The sequence below is a fragment of the Lepisosteus oculatus genome, chromosome 2 (assembly GCF_040954835.1).
Source record: "Lepisosteus oculatus isolate fLepOcu1 chromosome 2, fLepOcu1.hap2, whole genome shotgun sequence".
Taxonomy (NCBI): domain Eukaryota; kingdom Metazoa; phylum Chordata; class Actinopteri; order Semionotiformes; family Lepisosteidae; genus Lepisosteus; species Lepisosteus oculatus.
In genome coordinates this window covers 15,280,430-15,303,036 of record NC_090697.1, presented here as the reverse complement: position 1 = coordinate 15,303,036, position 22,607 = coordinate 15,280,430, and the positions used below count along the sequence as shown (strand labels likewise).

The window sequence follows — 22,607 nt, the reverse complement described above, 5'->3', positions numbered from 1 at the left end:
TTGTAATTCGTCAGATGTCAGAAACTCAAGTTAAATAGCAGAATAATTAAAATTATACATAGCCCAAGAGGAATCTTATCTGTTTTTTAATCCTTCTCGTGTGAAATCTCTTCCGGTATACTTGCAACCAAGTTCCTCTGTTAATATAATAATAGTACACCTCTATTGTGGTAAATTGTGCTGACTTTATATGAACTTCCCCTTAATTCAGTATTTGTAAAGGGGTGTGTGTTCCTTTTAATTTATTTCCCTAAAAATTGTCAACACTTTCCTAACATTGCAATGATTTAAAAACATGCCTGAATAATGCAGACTATTTAAAATAACCCTACATACTAAAACTGCAATATGAATAGATTACTGCTGAATTCATCACCTGTTAGTGAAGGTAGAATGGTATAGTTTTTACAAGTGAAGAATAGTGTTAAATGTTAATGTGTTGCAGTGAATTTTAATACAATCAATAATACCTTGTCAGTGGTACTGAAATCTGCCCCTTCGATGGAGACCTCCTCTTCGATCTCTTCTCCAATGCTTACCTCACTTTTTGTTTTATCTGACTGATGACTGGTGCTATTTGAAAATGCAAAGAACAGATCTAGTTACAAGGAAAAATATTTTTATCCTATAATTGTACTTAGAGATCAAGCATATTTGTATTCCACTGTAAATAGCAGAGTATACCACACAGAGATAATTAAGATATCATCTGCTATTTTTTCCAAATTGAAATAAAGATTTAAAAACAGGTATTGTAGTAGTATACCGTATACCTGTTAAAATCATCATCATATTCTTCATCTTCATATCCTGTGAACAGAAAAATAATGTAGTAGAGAACATTAGATATTAACATCACTATATATGCCCGGAGGACAGGCAAATATTGAGCTTTGAACATCCAGAGATTTATTTTCTTATGGAATTTTTATGTTTTTCTCTATTCTATGCCTGATGGTTACACTGTTACACTTATGAAACATCCCATTACATCATTTCACCCCGTTACACAAATTCATTTTGATTTATTGTGTTGTACATAAACTGTGTAAATAACTGTAAATGTGCTCTATGATAACTTGTTGTGAAGGGTGCTATACAAGACTAAAACTGAATCGAACCGATTGACAGTGGTTGGCTGGCAACACAATACACTGTCATAAAAACTGGAATGTGGAAGTTTAAGAATCTTAAGACAGAAGATAACTGGGAAAAATTTAAATATTCAATTCAATTAAAAATACTTTATTCATCTCAGGAGGGCAATTTAAGATTTATATAATTTAGTTTAATTTAATATAAAATTCTTCACACCACTTCCAATAATTAGAAAATACATCTCATACATTAAAACAAAGCATATCTGAACATTATTTTGTCAGAATGTAGTTATGCAAAGCTGCCTTACATATTCTTGTATTATAGTTGGAAGTACAGAAACATTCTTCATACAGTGACATAGGAGGTACTGATGTTTAAAATCATTTCTACAATAATACCCCAAGATAGGCACTGCACTGTTGTAGCATAACAATAGTCCAAAGTAGATAACACGAGAGAGGAACTTGAATCTGTACCTAATGGTGAGGCCGATGAAACCGATGAGCAGGGCCTTGTAAAACCAGACATCAAATACAACCACAGCGAATACGATGACACCACTTGTAAAACCACACAGATACTTTGTATTCATAGAAAGTGGAAAGGCAGCAAATATGCTAACATCCACTGTTAAGTCTGTGACAACCTAATGACAATACACAGATTGGAATATTTATCAGTATATTATATATGCAAAGTACAAAATAATTATTTACTGGATTTACTGGATGTACTGTTGTTAAAACTGATAATTGTGATAAAAGCCTGTTGTACACCCTATGATGAAGTCTCTCATAATCTCTCCATTTGCTTCTTTAATCATTTTCATTATTCCAGAAGATATAAACATTTTTTTGTATATCCCCACCCATTACTGTTATAATTAATATCAATATTCACATTGTGTATTAGGTGTGTTTTGTATATTATCTATTGTGGATCCACAATGTTGTCCTTATCTCCTGTCTGTTGTACCATTATGTGTCAGGTTAGACCCTGACTCACCTCAGTTTACATAGAGACTCGCCTGTCTTTCAAGAGCCAGGACTGGAGCTGAGGATATTTAAGCTGGCACGCAAGGTATAGCAATTAATTGAGTTTGTTTGTTTGCATTGAAATAAAAAATGTAGTTGTACTATAGTAAAAATGCAGTTTGTTACTTCTGTTGCATGTTAAGTCTTTTCACTTTTTTATATATTCTTATTTTGCACAAGAGCACTAGAGCAAATAATCATGGAGTCTTGTGGCTTACATTTCATGTCTTCAATCATCAGCCCTGAACTTACAGCCAAGTGAATTTATTACAATCACGAGGTCACAAAAAGTTATGATATGACCTATGAATATATTGCTACTGAAAACCACATCATAAAATGTGAAATACAGAACAAACACTAAATACTCCATTCCCTTATTAAATGAATATCCCGTGGCGATTCTTTGCTTTACTGCATTCTAGTTTGCAAATTGTGGTCCTGTAAAATGTTGGGCCGTGTCCCGTTATGCACACTTGTGGTCTTGCGGCCTTCATAAGCGCATTCTCGCTCAAGTCTACAACAGCTTAGGGCATCCCGTTGCTAAATGTGTGTTTCACAAGGGCGCTCATGAGCACCCCTAATGCACCATTCTCTGAAGTCCACATCTGAGCAGACTCCACTGAAATTAATTACCCCCAATTCCTTGTGGAATGTTAAAAAAAAAATTCTAAAGAACATGACTGACAACCTTACGTGAGGGGTAGTGTTTCTTATAGAAAAGTAAAAAAAGCCATATCAAAAGCAACTTACCTAAACCAAGGGAACTTATTTTGTCATTTGTTCTTGTCAAGTCTTTCAATCCTCTGTCTTTTTCATTACCTATGAAAAATAAAAAGAAGAAACACATTCTTATAACTTAAACCCCCTTTCATTCCTTTCACAACAAATTTTATACACAACGGTGGTATCATGCCATCCCACTAGTGAAACAGGTCTATCCAAAGTCCAAATTCTTAACAACTAAAAATAAATGATATAAACTGTTAAAATGCAAAACACCAGTCATGCACTTTTTGGGGAAGGCAGTAAAACAAAATACGTTTTGAGATATTGAAGACAAGACTATGAATATTTTTTTTAAAATCAGTTCTGCTTCACGATCCCTGATGCCTTCTTGGGACACTAACAGGAGCTTGACTAGTCTAGAACTAAAAGATAACTAGAAGTTATCTTTTTTACCTTGTGTGTTCTCCTGTGTCACCCTGGTAAAGTATCAGTCCTCCTATTCCTACCATTACACTGTGCTAAAGTAACAGTCTTTCTATTCTTACCATTACAACTAGCTAACGTACCAGTCCTAATCTCTATTCTTACCACTACACTTACCATTCCTGTTTTCTGAAATTGGCTTCAGTGGTGCTTCCCCATCTGTGGATCCTAAACTTGTCTTTAGAGGAGGTGCATCTGACAAAGAGGTGAGGCTTCCAAGTGGTTTAGCAGAGTCAGTTCTCCTAGGAACAAAATGTCAAATAAATCATAAAGTGGAAACTCACAAAGCACTCAGAGTTGACATAGTTCGAATGTAGACATTTTTTCCAGCCCTAAATCCCTTGAAGTCTGCATTTATTAAAATGAAAACCTAATAAGCAGAATCATTTCAAGGCATGAAGCATTCTTATGATGGAGTTGCAAAAATACGACTGGAAAGAAACAAAACAGACAATACACTTGCATGTCAGACATTTCCAAAGAGTTAACTGACAAAACAGTCCAACGAACAACATTGTATGTGAACACTCTAAACTGGAAGCCCACTGAGAGATCAAGAGTGGCAATTTACCATATTAAGAGGGAAAAATGAAACCACTAGACCTTCCCATACAATGATGTTTAATCAACTGTGAACACACACCTTAACACATTTTATTTTAATGTCCAGCATTGTTTTTAAAAAGGTTTGATGCACACAACAAGCAACTGTTGTATGATTTTTTTAAAATTTCCAATTCAGTCAACATCTCCTGTAATTCTAATCTTTAAGGGGATCTTTAAAAGTGTTGTAGTTGAAGTTTGTATAAATTGCAGTTGTCCCTTCACATAATATAGTACTACACAATTATCATTTTTCTTTATAATGTTATCCTACTACATTTTCTAGCTAAAAGCTGAGTTAATGAGACAAAAATATGCTTTTTGGTATACACTGCAATAATGTATTCAAAAGCATTTGGTTTTAATCTTGCCTGATATTTTATAACATTTGACTCAAAGATAATAAATGTGTTAATGTCTTGTTCATGTTTTGTATAGTATATAAACAACTATACTATTAGAATTTTTTCTTGCTGGAAAGCAGATGTTGTGTATGATCAATAAAAGCAAGGGCTAACGTTTTTGTCAACACTGCATGTGCAAGTCAGAGCAAAAATAGCTTGGATTAATTCTAAAGAGAGTAAAAGACCACGGATCACAAAACCAGAAAACCACCGACATCACCATGTCTCTTTTTATATGTATTTTTGTATGTATTATATTTTGAACCTGGTTTGTACATGGTGGAGATGGAGCCTTATCTCCCACCATGTTCCTACCTTTTTGGCAAATAATAATTGAAATAATTTGAATCTATTGTTTTGGACAAGATGACTGCTCTCCTATATAGATCAGCAAATCACCCTACTAGCAAACCATTCCACAGCTTTTTGAAAAGGAGAAGGCGGTGTTGACATCCTAGACTGCTGCAACAGGAGAGTACTTAAACACTCATATAACTGTTTAGCAATTGGCTTCTATATTGGGCTTTGCTTTGGGTAAAACAAACAAAAAATGAGCACAAGAAATGAATACCCCTGCAACAAAAAGCATCAAGTAGGTAGCTGCATCAGAAAACGTCAGAAGAGAAACACAACGTTGAGAAGAAAACGTGTTTCTTTTCTTCTCTTTTCAGCATGGAATAAACCTTTACTTATTCCTTATCTGATTTGTAGGGTTACTGGAGGAATCTGAATGTGATGAACCAGATGAATTCCCAAGCAATGCATTTGCTCTTCTGGAGGAAGCAACAAGCCCATAATGTTTTTTTCAGGTTTCTACAGTACAGACTCCTACTGAAGGCAACGCCTTTAGCAAGGAGGTAGGCAGCCTGGCCCTGCTGTCTCAGTGGGGGGATCCAAGTTGCACTTCTAGTCACATTACTAGTCTAGAAATGGCCTGCAGGGTTTCTTCTGTGTGTTATATACATGCCGAGGAAGAGAACAGACTGTGCTGTTGTATGAAATGTCTTCATAAAGAGTAAATCACATTTTAGAGCAACTGGAAGGTAGGGATAGGCATTGTCATATTATACTAGTTCAGGTGGGTTGCTGCATCTGCAAAGGAATAAGTAATAGGTTTATTCCATGCTGAAAAGAGAAGAGAGAAAACACAACATTTTGGCCGTGGAGCCTTCTTCAGGTGTGAGAAAGACAGGGCAGTAAGCAAAGGTAATGTAGCATAGGAGAACAAAAGCTTCTATAAACATATGTAATAGACTCTCTTTCCTAACATGACATTTATGGCGATACAACAGATTAACTAGCTGTACTAAGATTATAAAAACCTTTGGAGAATGACAGTATTGAGAGCATAACAGAAGCAAAGTTTTGTGTTTTTGTTAGACCCATTTAGTCTTAGGAAAAGGACTTTTCTGTAAAAAGATTAAAACTTTTTTGAAACCTTTACTGTGCTGCACTGCAGCTTCTTGCAACTCTTCAAGCTCAGTGCTTAAGGCCTTTACCACTTGATTCTTTGCCAAATAATTGCAATACTGACTTGGCTGCAATCAAAAGACCAGTCTCCATGCTACAGTAAATTTGGTGGGGAAGCTTGATTGGCAAAACATCAATTTCTGGGATGCACTAATTTAGAGAAAACACTCTCACAATGTGGCAACAGTTTTAAAGTGCCAGGGGTCCTATGTCCTTTTGTTACATAAAAAAACAGTAATACCTCCTTTAGATGCTATGTGTCCGTTGCAATGAGGTAGATCTATATTTGAGGAGATGAGCGAGAGTAGCTTTAGACTGTAGAAGGCCTGGACTCAGAGACTCAGTCTGTAGTATCAGCAAGGATTTTTTCCTAGCATAAGGGTCTAGACAATCCTTAGGTTGATAGTGAGCTGGGGGCTTTTTTTTCATGATATATATTTAATATTTTGCGAAGGAGTATACATTAAGCACGAGATGGATACATTTGATTTCACAGTAAGGGTGCAAGTTTTTTATGGTTGAAAAATAATCTACACCGTTTTTCACAAGTTTTAGAACCTGTGATTAAACTCTAGCTTGTTAAAGAAAAACAACTGAACCCCTATGTCTCACCTCCCATCTAGGCTGTACCTGTTATCATTTTCTGCAAAACGATCCTCTGCATCTTCATCAGTGTCACTGTTTATAGCAGAGAGGCTGACCACAAAGACATGTAGAGGTTAAGAGTTGAGAAGCAGAATTTGCATAGAGAAAAAAGCACAACAAATTGGTAAAGGACACAAGGCAAGCAGAAAGAACGAAAAAAAGCCTCAGGTCTTAAACAAGAAATAAGTTCTAAAAATAAACTATTTACTCTTTCAAATTTCTGCTTAAATCTAAATTCTTTCTTTTAAATAATTTTAAAATAATTTTTTTTAATTTATGGGGCTAAACCAGTTCCCCATAATCCAAATTGTATTATAATAGCCAATTTGTGTCAAACCAATCAAAGCCATGTTCCATGACTTCCTATGGAAACTTTGCAGGACAGAGATGTCAAGAACATTGGAGGCACAGAAAATGAAAGGGCCATCTATCTATGCCTTGATAAGTTCCTTAGATTTTTTCAATTTACCCCTAAGTGGTTGCTACATCTTCCACAAGAATTCTGGAACACATGGAATGACTAATATTAATGCTTTTATTATTCGTCTAAAAGACTTCAAGAAATGATCTAAGAATGACTATGCTCTGAAGTGTACAGTACGCAATTTAAATACTATGTGTTTGGTTTTAAAAAGACACTGCATGCACTTACTCATTCAGGCTACTGTTCTTCTTCATTTGCGAAAATGAAATACTTTTGTCCTTTTGTGGCCAGTTTATTCTTTTATGGTAAAAGAAGACAGAAAAGAGAATGGAAGCAGAAAGAACAACATATGTAAGTACCACAATGTAACTGAAACTAAAATAGGACAACCAAAGCATATTAGTTTAAAGAGAAAATAGTGGCAGCGTTCCTAGAAACCACAAGAAACCTCAAAGTCCTTTGTCCTTGATCTCCATAATCAAAACAGTCGTCAGTTATCAGCATCTAGAATCCTGTTTATATCAACAAGCTGGTTATGTAATAAAACCATTTGTATTTTTTGAAATCTTGATATTAAGAAGGTAGCCATGTCACATAAATCAAAAAACTATGTAGGTATCAAATAAAGAAGTGGTTTGGATTTACACTTGTCTTTTAATCTTAAATTTCCATCTTAAAGTGAAAATTACTATACACTCCATTTATTACCTTAGAAAACTGAAAAATGTAAAGCAAGTCTTGCCTTGCCCATACTTAACCAAAACATAGGAATCAAGTCCTTTCAGTATTTTCTAGGAAAAATCAAGCTGGGCTTCTTTAGTCCACTGATGTATATCTAATGACGTACACATCAGGACTTCCACAAATACATGTAAAATTATTCCTAATTAAGTTAACTGATCCAAAAACTGAATAATCAATGTTCTCAACTTTTGTATTCAATATATATTACCAAAAACAACACAAATATTTGGGGGGTTCTGTATCAACGGAGTTCAAAGTTCTATAGCACAGCTTTGGAAAAAAATAGCTACACTTTCAATTTTACATATGTAAAAATGAAGATATACAAAGAAATGTGTACTATTTTGAAATATACTATTATAAATTGAGAAATTAAAACCACAATTACATAACTGTTCATAAAAGTGAAAAATAATATAATTGGCCCCATCCAATATTTGTGAGGCTCATTTCGTTCTGTGAAATTGTTACCGATTATTATCATAGTTATATTTGATACTGCATTGAAGGAAGCTGGCAATTTTGAAAGTAGGTATCATTTTTACTTGGGTACATTTTTAAAATGGGGAAAAATACTTTCTCAATCTTAAATATTATCAGAATTCATCTTCTGTTAATTGCTGATATTTTTCTTCTACAAATAGGCTTCAATCATACATTTTAACATTGAACTCCAACTACTTCTAAAGGCATAATTTCCCTTAATTTGTTGAAGTGCGCAATTCTTTTAAAGTATGATTTTTTATAAGAGTACAACTGATTTTTTATTAATAAACTGATCTATACTGATTTATATTGCAGTTTTGTTCCTTTCTGGCTAACATGATTGTGTCAGCAATTGTGCTAGGTTCATGTTATAGGAGTTACCTGAAATTAAAGTAGAAAGCCAATACACTATAGACTATGAAAAGATCATCTTCATTATAGAATTATTAAAATAGGCTCCTTCTTCCTACTTCTTGAGTCAAGCAGCTTATTGTAAGAACATCAGTGCATTTAATTGTAGGTTTCGCAAGCATCTAACATTAACTGCTTAGCAGCAACATGCAAATTTACCTGTGCATTATGCAAAACAAGGCCAGCATACTTACTCTTTGGGACTAATGCTCATCTTGTTTTCAGGGACACTTGTCCCTGAAATACTTTTATCTGCCATGGAAAGACTAATTCCAAAATGCAGCAATGATAATGAAAGAAAAAAGAAACAATAATAAGCTTCCTGTACTTTCCATAACATACATATTTGAAAAATAATATAAACAGTGGACTATATCTGATGTAATTATACACTTTTAAAAAGGTTTTACACAATTTAATTAAATTTCACCATATTCTTTGCAGATTTTCTGCTCTTTCATTAAAAGTAAAGCACATTGTTCAAATTATCTTATGACAAAATTATACTTTATAAAAAAACTATGTGCAAAGCAAGATTATGTGCAGGACATTGTGCTCGCAATTTTCTAAGGCATATATAACTGGCATAAAAACGCAAGCAATATACAACACAAACTCAGCTTGCTTTTGTAGGAATGATATATACAAATACTAATACGAAGCTGTGCATAGATTTTCAACATAAAAACTCAATCTCAAACTTTGAAGCCCATATCGTATAATTAATGGTTGCAGCATTTACATATCTTTGTTGAAGGGAAATAATTTAGATAAGGTATTGATGGCCAGCAGTAAAAGGCTGGTGATGGATTAAGGAAGATAATCTTAAAGGTTCAGTGTTCCAGTTTCTACAGTAGGGAGAACCACTGAGAAGGTGAAAAAGATTAACCACAGAGATGTTCCATCAAGAACAGTTCAAGGAACTACGAATCAATGAGGCACAAATTGCATTTCGTTCATCATACAGAGTTCTTTTTTTGGTCCACCATGAACTTTTATTAATACGAGAACAGCTCTCAAAAAAAAAAATAACACTGTTTTAACTGTGAAGCATAAAGGTGAGATTATGATTGTGGGCTGCTTTTCTACTGCACGCACCAGTAAGTCAAGATGAAGGAAAGACGAATCCTGACAAGCATCAGTCATATCCTGTTGTGGTTTCATTTCTATTCAACAGCTTGTTCTGGGTCAGCATTGAGTCTTCTGAGATAATAACATTATGACTAACATCTAGAAGAGATTTTTAAGCCAATGCCCCAGTATGGTGACCACAAACATTGGTGCCATCCCCTGGGTAAGACAATACACCAGGGAGGCTTCAAACTACTTTGTCACTAACGATCCCACTACCCAGCTCATATGAGTAGGGATGTGACTCCAATGTCCTGGTGATATTTTCACTGTGAACAAGCAAAATCTGATACACTTGAAGTTCCCCCTAAATGGAGTTGGTGCAGCAAGATCTTTCATTTTACTTCTGATCTGCTGTGCAGTCTGCATCTCACAGTTGAGTTCTCTACCTCAGTGAAGGCAGGTCCACTCCTATATTCTGGGATATTTGTGGATGGAAATGTCCACATAAATGTAAGTAATCATTATTAAAATTGAACTGTATATGCAAGGAAACCTTCGAATATAAAGGACTCTATGAAAGTTAGTAAAAAAGACAAGAAAAACTATCCCAAGGGTAATTAAAACCAGTCAAAACCAATTTTCTGTTCTAATTCAATTATCATATAATTTCTCATGTATAAGTGTCCCATTTTGCAATGCATTTACATCATTAGATTAAATTAATTTGATTTTGGAACATATAGAGATATGAAGTTAAAATTTTGTGTTGAAAGCGTTGAAAACATATGCACAGCAAAGTACACAAATGCTTAATTTATAAACAGCATAATGTAATCTGTAAAAAAGCTTTAAGAGTTCAAGGAAACAAAATCACTTCATGTAATACAATGTTCCAAAATGCCATGATGCTGAGAAACATAAGCAATAAAATGGAAACCATAAGACACAGATGGGCTTGTCTTGATCTTGGTTATCAGCAGCTAAAGCGCTGTTTCCAGCCATTATTTCAGCATTGCTCTTTTTTAATGTACTAATGAAGCAGAAGGAATTGGATTGCAAATGTTCACCTTTTTGATCAGGATGGAAAACCAGTATAAGAAATTAAATGAAGTAAATTAGCTGCAATAGCAACAGCAACTATTCATACATCATTGCAGAAATGGACCAGTAGCTTGCTATCAATATTTCAAGAAGAGCAAGATCATCGTATAATGAAAAATGCTGAGAATTTAAAGCACAATGAAAGGTATGTGCCAATGGATGCAAAAAGAGCATTTCCAGTTATCATTGTTAAAGTTATGTACTGTATGTTGTAGACCAGATAACCAACACAATAGTTCCTCAACAAGAATATTTTTTTTAATTTGACAACACATTGCACACAACCTGTTCAGAGAAATGTGCTTCTTAAAGACATCTCTTTTTTAGCCAGGGGAAAAGGAACCTAGCTTCTTACCAGCCGTATGTTTTCTGAGGTCTGGGAAGTGGATCATCAAAGAAAGAATCACCTTCATCCTCTTCATCTACATCCAAATCTTGTTCTTTCTTCATCAGAGACGTTCCTTTGCTGTTCTCGCTTTGCTTTGATTCTCTGGCTGATGTGTGGACGATGCTTTTACTCTTCAAAGATGGCAAGCTTGTATCACTATGGCTGGCTTCCATCATCTTAAGAAAAGTTAAAACAATGATTAGGCTTCAACAATCAACCACATGCCCAACAGCATACATCAGGACAGATATCCCATCCCATTCCAGCACCTTGTATTAGTGAGTCTCTTAAACCAAGATCCAAAAATCTTTAATGGGAAAAAAACAAAGATTAGAGACATTTTATTGCCCTTTTTTCATGGTACCAACAGCTACAGTATGCCACGGATGTAATGTATTAATACTTAGCCAAATCTGGATTTAATGGGAGATGATCAAAAATGTACATTTTCACGTGACATATTTAAAAATAGTACTTGCTATAAGGCTTCATACAGCGATTGTGTAGAAAAACAGAAATCCTTTACAAACGCCTCATATTGTGTGACCTAAGTGCAACAGCCATGTACATGAACATCTTTCCAAACATCCCCCATGCCCACGTCCTCGGTTTTCCATTGCAAATATGGAATGCTCACTTGCAAGTTACATCCTTAAAGCTGTCAGTACAATGAAACTGCAGATTTACATTAAAGACATCCACAAGTAAGACAGCATCTCTTAGCCAATGCAATTGTAAAATTCTAGAGGAAGACCACTGAGCACTTTCTCTTGGTGGCCACCTACCTGGGATTGTTCTGAGCAGGTTTAAAGGATGCTTGTTTGTTAAGACAGCAATGTACTACAAAAGAAGAACTCAGTTGTGTAACTTAATGACTTCCGAGGTTTAAATATACCCCATTCATTCACTTTGGTTTGGTTACAATTTAATTTAGGGATAGAACAAAATGTTTGGGCTACCAAATAGCTCGATGAGGAAAAGGCTGTCAGTGAGAGTGCACTATAGAACTCTCAAAAATAGCTGTTTCGAATTCGGGTCATGTCATCACACAGCTCTGACTGGGATTATCAAAGGCGCTGTATGCTGTAAGGGTTAATCAGCCAGGGGACTCTCAACATTCGGGGAAGCAAGAAATGTTGTGACTGGATGGGGTCCTGGAAGCCGCATCAAAGGCAGATATTTCTGCCCTCCAGTAAGTGTTGACTCACTTGCTTGCAGTTTGTGAAATCATGAAAGATTCTGGTTGTAGAGCATGTGAAATTTGGTAGACATAAATATCTAAAAAATGTTATTTTAAAATTGTAAAGAAAAAAGGACATACAAATTCATCTGTATCACTTGTTCCAAATAACAAAAATTGAATAGCACAAAAATGTAGAAAGGTCAAATATATTCATGACCGACAATGTTAGATATTAAGTATGTTAGATACTTAATATCTAAGTATTATCATTGTTAGATAATACAATGTTAGTTGTATTAAGAGAGCTACTAAGTCATGTAGCAAAAGCCTTTCATCTCTTGCAAGACAAAACTACTGAAATAAAGTCACATTTGGCCAATTTGCTTAATTTGGTCTTAAAATGTTCTTTTATGTTATGCTTAAAAATGAAATGTGTTCTGGTTTCACTTGTTAGTGAAATCACATCTTTGTTTATCCAGTAACAAACTGATAAGCTTAAACATCAAACAGAAAACTGCCATTTGCGGCTATTGCTTGAAGCCTAGATTGAAATAACACCCCAAGATAAATATCCACAATGTTAAAAGTTTAATTTCAAAGGGAAACCACTACAGATGGTTAACAACAACAATGCATTCTTCATTGTACATTTTTGCATGGCTAGTTAAACATCACATATTATTACTTATGCCACCATTTTATTAAATAAAAAGCATTGCATGAACGTCTGCTGCAATAATTGTGGTGAAGTCTAGGGCACTGTTTTCATTAAGAGTTAGTTATTGATCATTCATAAACCATTAGCACAGAGCAGTGGCATAGCAGAAAAAAGGAAAATAAAGTACTTGTAAGAAAAGGTGTTTTTTTAATTGGCATGTTCAGATTTTATTCACATTTCCCAACATAACTTTTACAATTCTAATTTTAAATCACTGCTACAACCAACATGTGACTTAAGTACACCTCATGCACAAGAGTTCTTTAAATCGTACCACTGTGGCAGATCTTGCCACAGATACCGAGAGCTGAAGGTATGCCATTTTCTCCTCACCTAAATGAGGTCTTTAAACATCTATTAGATATGCATCAGAAAGACTGACATTTCTTGTAGCCATGACAGTAGACAACAGAATGTTCTTACAAGCTGCCTATAAACAACATACACAATAAGTTAATCAAAGTCACTTTAAAAGATTCTGAATTTAAAAACTAAATAAAAGGTACGACTGGCAACAGAATCAAAACATTCAATTTCCTTCTATTAAATTCAGTTTTTTCTCAGGAAAAGCATTTGACATTCTACATAGAAAAATATTTTTGAAAATATTAAACATGCACAACATTTTTATTAAAATATTATATCTAATTTTTAGATAATTTGAGTTGAACCACAGCTTTGGCTGCACACTGTCTCTTGTGCTAAAGGTGAATGTAATAATCAAAACTATAACATTATATATTGTTTCAAGCATGCAATTACCTTCTTACCAGCCTTCTCCTCTCTCTGTTTAACAAATCCTTTATATCTGGGTATCTAAGCATGAGAATAAAACTATAAGGCTCTTTAAAACTTACTACAGAATTAATAAATTGGGTGACCCTATACAGGAAATGAAACAAGCCTGACATTTTCACATATGAAATGCATCAAAGAAAAACAGTAGCAGGATATAATATATTAATTACTGTTTCATACTTCTGACATGTTTTTACATCTCTAGTACCCTGTCCAAAAGTGTGATGTTCCATACAACAGCAATCTAGATGCTTAAAGGGAACATTCAGAGGTGTATTATAGGCTAGAAACACTCAAAGAGTAAATAATTTGGAACATGAAGAGTGCTTACAGCATCACTGCAGACATATGGACATGCCTTCTAAAGACACAACCTCTACAGTGTATAACTGATTAACATTAAAATATGGCTTCAAATACACACAATGTTATTTTTCCTTTTTGGGCCACTAATATAAAACCGAATACTAACCTCTTCATCCTTTCAACGAACGCATAAAAAATAACATTATTAATTAGCACTGCATATGTATCAAAATGAAAACAAAGTAAATGAAAATTAAAAATAAAGGTTTAAAAACAGGGCAATGCACCTATAATGAAGCCTACGTTTTAACACAGTGAAGGTACCCATGAGATAAGTTAAATTCTATAATTATCTTGGATGATGATGTCACCATCTTTGAGGAATGAACACATGTTCCTTTTAGGTTTTGATTATATAGATCATGAAGATGAGGACTCCAAACCGGTATACGTTTTATTGCTTTTTGTAGATGTCCTAATATTTTTTTACATTTTATACACAATACGATTTTTTTTCCTTTGCTATGTCTCACACTGCATTTTATTGATTCAAAATCAAAGATTCATTTTTGTTTAGTAAACTAAAACACTTTGGAAATGTGCAATTGACAGGACACATGCTGTACAAATTATATAAGTCCTGGTGGGCTGCAGTCTCTTCTGGTTTGTGTTCTTAATACCCTAAAGGACCTAATCAGTAGTTTAACAAGTTGAAAAGGTCTTTAGCCAAAACCCATTTTTACAGAAGTTCAGAAAAATCCCGCATTCTGGCCCTCAAGGCATGAAGCTTTGCATATCAATACTGGATCTTATTAAAAAAAATATTGAAGAAGTTGAAGTAGATATCTGCTTCAGCACGTGCAGGCTTTTCTTTACAGCGTGGAATAAACCTTTACCTGTTCCTTTTCAAAAATGATGTTGTACAACTTTCTGGAAGTGATGTACACATTAAGAGATGTATTAAAAGCTTACATGGAGGGATGTTCATTGCACATCACACTGAATGCATGCTATCAACTGTCCAGTCACTGCATGTATAGCACAGGTTTGCAGATAATGATCACACAAATGAGAGAGGACAGTGGTATGGTCTCAACAATGCAAAGCACCATACCTTCAAGATGGTCTGCAAAACTGTTTGTTGATAATGATTGGTCAGTCCATAAATTACGAAATTATGATTTTTCAAACATACTATTGTCAAGTTCATGATTACTTGTATTCTTCCCAAAGCTCTTTTGGGGTAATCAGAAACTATGAGATGTACATAGGTTCTTTCACTACTGTACATGCTGCATGTATAAATGAAAAAGCTTTCACGTATATATATGCACTTTCTACAATCTCGTGTTTAGAGGTCAAATAGTAAATTCTAATCAGAGATGATGAGAAGAGGTATAAAAATGGGAAAAAACATAAATTTAGATTTTTATAATTGCTTATGTATTTTTGTATAACTGTGGTGGGATATAAGTATATATATAATAAGTTTATACCCCAAGGACTTTCTTTGAAAATCTTAAGAGGTTAGAACTCCTATTACTCATGGTGAAAGACTTTGAATTCATTATATGACAAGCTGGTACATTTTTCTTATTTCACTACGTAATGGTTTCCTTAAATATAATACAAAGGCTCCAGAAATTACCAATTAAAGCAAATGTTGCAGCATCGTAGCTCCAACCTTTGGATAGAAAAGGTCATTTACAGTCAATTATAACTATTGGTATGAAAAATAAAAATGGAACACAGCTTGTTTAAATATGATGCCACAAAGAAATAGTTCAGCTATGAAAGAAAACACCTGTTCAATATTTTCCTGCCTGAATGCAAATATTAAAGAACCGAAATGACAATGTATAATGAGAAATTGTTAGATCAAAGAAACACATCCTTTTAGGGGACTTTCCCAAAAACCTTTGGGTTATTTCCTCTTCAAGGTTTTACACAAATGCTTGAGTTAATATCTGGGACAGACCAAGGACCAGTTCCATTACCCTCTGCAAACTGCTTTTATATAGCAATGACCAATGGAACATAATCTGCATTCTCTAGAAGTTTATTTCTGACCCTACGATTACTTCAGTCCAATAAAATCCTAGAACTATAAACCTTAACACTTAATTGTTAACAATGTGATTGTGTTTTGATTGTTCAAGTGGTTATAAACCTTAAATCAGTTACATACCAGCAAATGAAATGATTTATATAGGCTAGAAATGTGGGCAAGCCATTGAACCCTTGTGTTCCATATATATTCTAAATAGTTCGAAAAACTCTTCAGTTTGAAAATTGCATGACCAAAACAAACAGGTTATTCAATATATTGCTAAAAGTATTCAAATCACAGTGCACAGAACACACTATCAGTAGTGCAATGAAGACCAAACAGGGTCTCATTCACAGAAGGCTGTGTCATATAGACAAAGTTTAGATGCATGTCATGTAATATCACATGCACAAACCACAATTAAACATGTCAACAAGCAAAAGACGTATGTAAAATGCAGCCCTTAAAACTAAACCTATGAGTTCACTACATGCAAAATACATGAATAGGCAGCACGAATGAGACTTTGTAAAGAATGAGAGCACATGGTATTCACAGAAGTGTTATAAGGATAATGATAATGATAATGTTGCTTTATTAGCCATATACAATTTCTTGCATTAGGAATTCATCTTTGTGCATACCCCAGCTTGCTCTCCATCAGACACAGACAGGGAGAGAAGCTTGGGGTCAGAGTGCAGGGTCAGCCATTGTACAGCGCCCCTGGAGCAGTTGAGGTCAAGGGCCTTGCTCAGGGGCCCAACAGAGTAGGATTCCTCTGCCGACTGCGGGATTTGAACCGGCAACCTTCCAGTCACAGGCACAGATCCTTAGCCACAGAGCCACTGCTGCGCCCCAAATAAAAAAAAAGCTACAAGTTAAACTTGATCTTATTGCCAAAGGTGCGGTTACTAAAGAAGAGAGGAATAAAAGGGGGGGGGGGGGTACTTAACAGACTTTATCCTATGAATTTCTCCTTTCCAGACGTCTCTATTCACTTCTAGTCCATGCACAACATAGTCTATAAAGTCTAACCAGATTCTGACATTTTAGAGCACTGTAAAACTTTTCTTTCCATTTCCTGCAAAGGCAATATTTGTACTAATGGTACTGAAAGTGCAGTTCTGCAGATAATATCTTAAAAGCTGCACATTTTTCTGTACAAGCTGTATGCTGTTAATTTCCAGTACTCATTCATCAAAGCAATCACCTCTGTGAATACCGACTAATCTATAGTTGAACAGCATCTTACAGAATGGTATTCACACATTTCTTAAGAGTTTTAAGAACAATTTGTAAATCAAGGCCAGTATTGTCTCAAACGAAGGCCTCTAACATCCTCTGATAAAGACTGCATATATATAACTGACTCTACAAAACAGTGTATTTCACTGAATATAAATGTGTTAAAAAAGCAGTGCTAAAATTTAAGACTGAAATGGTGTAAGTGTAAGTAACATAAAAAAATTTAATATTTATCAGAACAGAAAGAAGTCCTAAAACACTTCATAATGAAAAAATTAAAAGGCAATTGTAGATCCTACCTTGCTGGCTGGCTGAGAAGTAGTACTTCTTTTCTCCTCAGTAGACTTACCAGGCAAGTGAACAATGTCAGAGACATCATTTGCAACCTTGTTGAAAAAAGATCAAATAGTCAGTCTCCACAATTACATTTTAATAGTGATGTTTTATGATTGCCCAGATAAGCAAAGCCTTTATATGTATTTATAATGCATGGCAAACCCATTTGGCAATGATGGAATTGCAAAATCATTCAAAAAAAGGCAATAAGTGAATGTAAGTTGAACAGTATAACACCTAAACTAAAATGAAAAATGAAAACAAAATGCCTCATTTTCATGGAGTCTAAAATCATTTAAAGAAAATTAGGCAATTAAGTAAGGCCTGGGCTAATCTGAAATTTTAACCCAACTGAAAACAGAAATTCTCAACGCATCACTTGTTGGGTGATTTTCCGTTTGCATTAATATTCTTCCATACTCAACTAAAAGCCACAATTAGGCACTGACTTTGCAATATGCAATTGTTTTGCGTGCGTTAGCTCTCGCTATGGTTACGTCTAGAATGTAGATGTGTCAGATGTCACTCACATCTGACAACTGACATCACTCAACAAATCAAAGGTCACAGTGGATGCTAAGGTGAGGTACAAGCTGCTTTAAAGGAAATCTGGAATATTCTCCCTTTAGGCATATTTACATTTTTTGCACATCACTTGCACATCTGGGAAGTGCCTCCTGATGATCTAAGTACAAGATGTGACTCACTGCCTTGTCTTTTATGCCTGATAAATATGCACATTTATTTCAGTACCTGTCACTAGCAATAAGAAAAGCATGGTGTGCTAATCTGGATCATACACTTAAAGTTAGAAAATCGATCATTTCAAGTAAATCTGATTGATAATTGCTTTCACTTTTACTTGCATGGTGTTGCTGCATATACTGAATTCCTCTGGATATTAAATTATTACGTTAAATCCACGCAGCACATATAAAATAAATCACCATATTAGAATAAGTTTTAGAAATATTCTACAAAAATGTGCCATCATGTTTTATGATTCAAAAGACACTCTTGTCCCCCAGTTACCAAGCATAATGATAAAATTACAAAGTTTTTAGCAAGTGTCTTGTTTCAGTTGATATCTGACGTATTAAAATGTGTAAAGGGGAGAATAGCTGGAAATCCCTTTAAAACGGCATGCACACTCGCCTTATGAGTTGTGCAATTTCAGAGTCACAGCCTTCTTCTTCTGCACATTAATAACACTAATACAATTTATATATATATATGACTGAATATGCTTGCAAACTGGCAAGATGACTTGTCCGAAAACTGTAGAACATCAAAAACAATAAAGCTTGTTTTGGACCATTTAAATAAAACAGTGTTTGCCCAAAAAATTTGATATACAACAAAGAGTACGACAGCACACATTAGGAGACACTATAATGGCTCAAGCTGTAGTTTAACTACAAATTCAGGAAATAAAGAGGAAGAGGCACACAACGTGAACAGAATTATAAGTTTGCAATGCATACATTGCTTGAAAGTGAGACTCAAACATTGCTCATCACTTTTTACCCATGTCATGCAACCATTAGAATGCTTTTGGGGACAAGTGTTAAAACGTGCATTTTGTTATATTACTGAAACGTGCAAAATTTAATCTCAAACAGAAAGAGCTCCCAATCTTAATGTTAATCTTTATGTTCAAAGAGACACTTACCACACTTCTACACTGTATGAATAAACGCTTATACATCCCCAGAAACTCATGGAAGTCTATTGCTGCAGCATTTCCAAAATAAAGAAAAGCCAATATTAGAATAAATATTAAGATAATTACATTTCAACTGTAGAAAAAGGACATACCAATTCTGTTTTATAAACCATAGACTGATACAGAATAAAGTTTATTTAACTTCAGAGCTCAAGATAAGCAACTTTATTATTCACAAATTATAATAGCATATATAGTATTAGCAGCAATAGCAATACTAAATATGTTATACGAGTTAAACAAGTAGTACAAAAGGAAAAAATCCCTTTTCTGAACATTCTTAAATATCAGAAATTAATGTTTTAACTACGTGCAGCATGATAACGGAGGTTTGGACCTTGAGTATTTGTGCTGGCAGGTTGAAAATGAAAGTGATTACAATACCACTGGTTAATAATCAACTAACACGCATAGACATTTTTACATTTTCTTTATAGAGGTTTTCCAATTTCCCAATTAGTCTTTATGCAAGGCAAACTTCTTAATATATTTTCTCTTCTTTTTCCAAACAGCTAATTCAGGTAACTAACAAAAAGGTATTTAAAAGTTCTATAGCTTGAGTGTTTTCCAGCATATCTTTATCAATGATGATTCAGTGAATATGAACCTTATCCATAAAACTGAAAAACTAATTAGCCAGATTATACTTACAATTACTGAAGTCTTTGTCCATAGCTCTGAACTCATCTGTAAGGTATCTCTCCAGCATATTCCTTTAATTAAAAAAAAAGATAAAAGCTGTAGTCATATAAGATAATTATGAATTTTCTCAGTTTGCTCAAATAACACCTAAATAATTTGCAAGTACTTTTTTCATACCACTCATCAGATGCCTTTTAAATTGAAAAAAAAATGTCTACTTTCAATTTACAACCACTGCCTTGTGGTGCAGACAGCAAGTGTCACCCATCCTATACTTGTACAGCAAGTACACAAGTGGTCTAAGAAGCCTGTCCTGATAGTAATATTTTGCATGTCTAATATTAGGTTTAAATGAGGACATTACTGAAACATTAAGGGTTTTCTTCTTAATCTGTTTTATGGAGTTCAGACTAAAGTAATAAGCTAAGAAAAAGTGCAACAGCAACAGTTTGAGAAAATCTGGCATCTTAATATGGATTGTGAAAAGAATATAATTGTGAAAAATATATTTCTGATTCTAAACATTAAAATTGTGCAAAATTATCTTAAACAATTAGTAATGTTAAATATTTTTTCAAAATCTACCCTAAAAATGTCAACATTTTAATTATGAAAATGTTCACTACATATCTTTATCTTCATTAACTAAAAGACCTACAAAAATAAATTACAGCTGTAATACTTCATTTTACATTCGAATACCTAAGTTTTCAATTTGTACTATTAAAGCATTTGAATAAACACCGAAAGAAGGGAGAGAATTAGACTTTACAGTCAGACATTATTCTATGTCTAAACTAAAAATCGAAACTAAAAAAGATACAGGAATGCATTGTAATATAAAAGGACAATTGCATCTTCAGAATCTGCAATATTTAAGTATGTGGGAAGATTCATAAAGAAGCAGCATGTCCATATACAAATCTCATCTGAACATTTCTGCAAGCAGCTGTTAATAAATGGGTTTATAAGTTTACATAACACTGCAGCATGTCTTTTTACCTCAGACAGTTCTTTTTTATTGTAACTTTTAGTTTTTCACATTTACTTAAAATTCCAGAAATTTTAATGTAAGATTCAAAATAAGCTAAGAAAAAGGTGTTTGTGTTTTGCATACAGTAATTAATTTTGTATTGTCCAACAGCTAATGTTATTAACTATTTCAACACAAGAAATAAAATTATGACTATAATTCTAAATTCTGTTTTAAAAAAAGTTAAACTTACTTGTGAAAGTTAGGAAAAAGATCAGTGAAGACAGTTCTCAATTCATCTTTGCTTATCTCACCATTTTTGTCCTAAAAAAAGTATATATTTGAATTGTAAAAGGCTAATATGTTTGCAGCCAAAATAAACTTATTCGAAGTCCATGCTAATACAGCTAAGAATAAGAAAAGTAATTGCTCAATGGACACTGTACTGTTTGCGTGCTTTCAAAAACAACTGTAGTTTCTGTGATAACATCAAAGCAGAAAAGAAAGGTATAGCAATTTGTAATATTAATCATTTAATAATAATAATAATATCTGTACAAAAAAAAGTTATTCAATTAATACTTCAAGAGCCTAGCAGGATCATAACTAAACTAAACTTGAATGATTAAATGTGAAACTTTCAAAGCAGAAAAGATAAAAAGAGAGAACATCAAATACTCCACACAAATACAGCAGTTTCAATACCTGTAAGTTAAATTATGAATGTTTAAACTTCAAAATTTGAAGATTTAAAAAATGTGCTAACCCTGTAATGCAAATGTTAATTTACATTAGAAATAGAAAAGTACTGAAAACATTTACATAAACTTGTTTATAAAACTATAACAATTTATTACCTTGTCATAATGGTCAAAGTTTTTCCTAGCGTCAGCAATCTGTTTAGGTGATAGTTCCTGGGGTACAAAATATAGGTTCATTTTAAAGGTGAACATAAAAGAATATGGTGGTATACTAACATATATATAAAAACATTAAAATCCAAAATTCTAAATCCTAAAGGTGTTATATATTATTTAATAATGTATTATTTGAAGTGTATTTAAAAACACAAAGCACTAAAAGTGCTTTTACAGATATGAAGGAAGAAAAAACTGAAACTCAAACCCTAAAGAACTATTCTAAGCAGAAAGGATGTGTGCAGCTTTTAAAAAAAGTAACCCATGAGAATGCTAGTTTTTCCTTTTTGCTAAAATAGTACTCCTTTATACTTGTATGTATCTGTAACAGTTTACTTTTTATACATTAAATATTTTTCCAGTGATTAAAGTAAAACTACTGAAACACTTAAGAAGAACATAGTGGAAATTAAAAAAATGCCACTTCAACTATAATAAGTAGGACATAACCCAGTTTTGCTGAAACTTTCTGATCAACAGGAAGACAAATCATTTTTTTTCTACAAGTGAAACACCTCTAAATTTTTAAGTTAAATGAAGTAACAGCCCAAAATGAAGAGATACCTCTGGGGGGAAATGTCATGATGAACTTTTAGCATAGCAAGGAACAATTTTA

At 33.8% G+C, this 22,607-nt stretch overlaps 1 protein-coding gene across 5 annotated transcripts in view; it reads right to left on the bottom strand.

The window, feature by feature from the left end:
• The window catches only part of cep43 (centrosomal protein 43), a 33,824-nt gene that overhangs the window by 3,969 nt on the left and 7,248 nt on the right, over positions 1-22,607 (bottom strand). The window contains exons 7-20 of one of the 5 annotated variants that reach the window (XM_015357967.2): positions 21,932-21,988; positions 21,328-21,398; positions 20,111-20,172; positions 19,406-19,467; positions 17,697-17,783; positions 13,761-13,814; positions 11,065-11,273; positions 8,729-8,800; positions 7,122-7,190; positions 6,437-6,520; positions 3,465-3,589; positions 2,889-2,957; positions 774-810; positions 471-573 (exon numbers count right to left, since the gene is read on the bottom strand). In XM_015357967.2, the coding sequence (XP_015213453.1) occupies positions 471-573; positions 774-810; positions 2,889-2,957; positions 3,465-3,589; positions 6,437-6,520; positions 7,122-7,190; positions 8,729-8,800; positions 11,065-11,273; positions 13,761-13,814; positions 17,697-17,783; positions 19,406-19,467; positions 20,111-20,172; positions 21,328-21,398; positions 21,932-21,988 (1,161 nt within the window). The remainder of the gene's footprint in view (positions 1-470; positions 574-773; positions 811-2,888; positions 2,958-3,464; positions 3,590-6,436; positions 6,521-7,121; positions 7,191-8,728; positions 8,801-11,064; positions 11,274-13,760; positions 13,815-17,696; positions 17,784-19,405; positions 19,468-20,110; positions 20,173-21,327; positions 21,399-21,931; positions 21,989-22,607) is intronic. The other 4 variants (XM_069197455.1, XM_015357990.2, XM_069197463.1 and 1 more) reach the window with 4 other exon arrangements.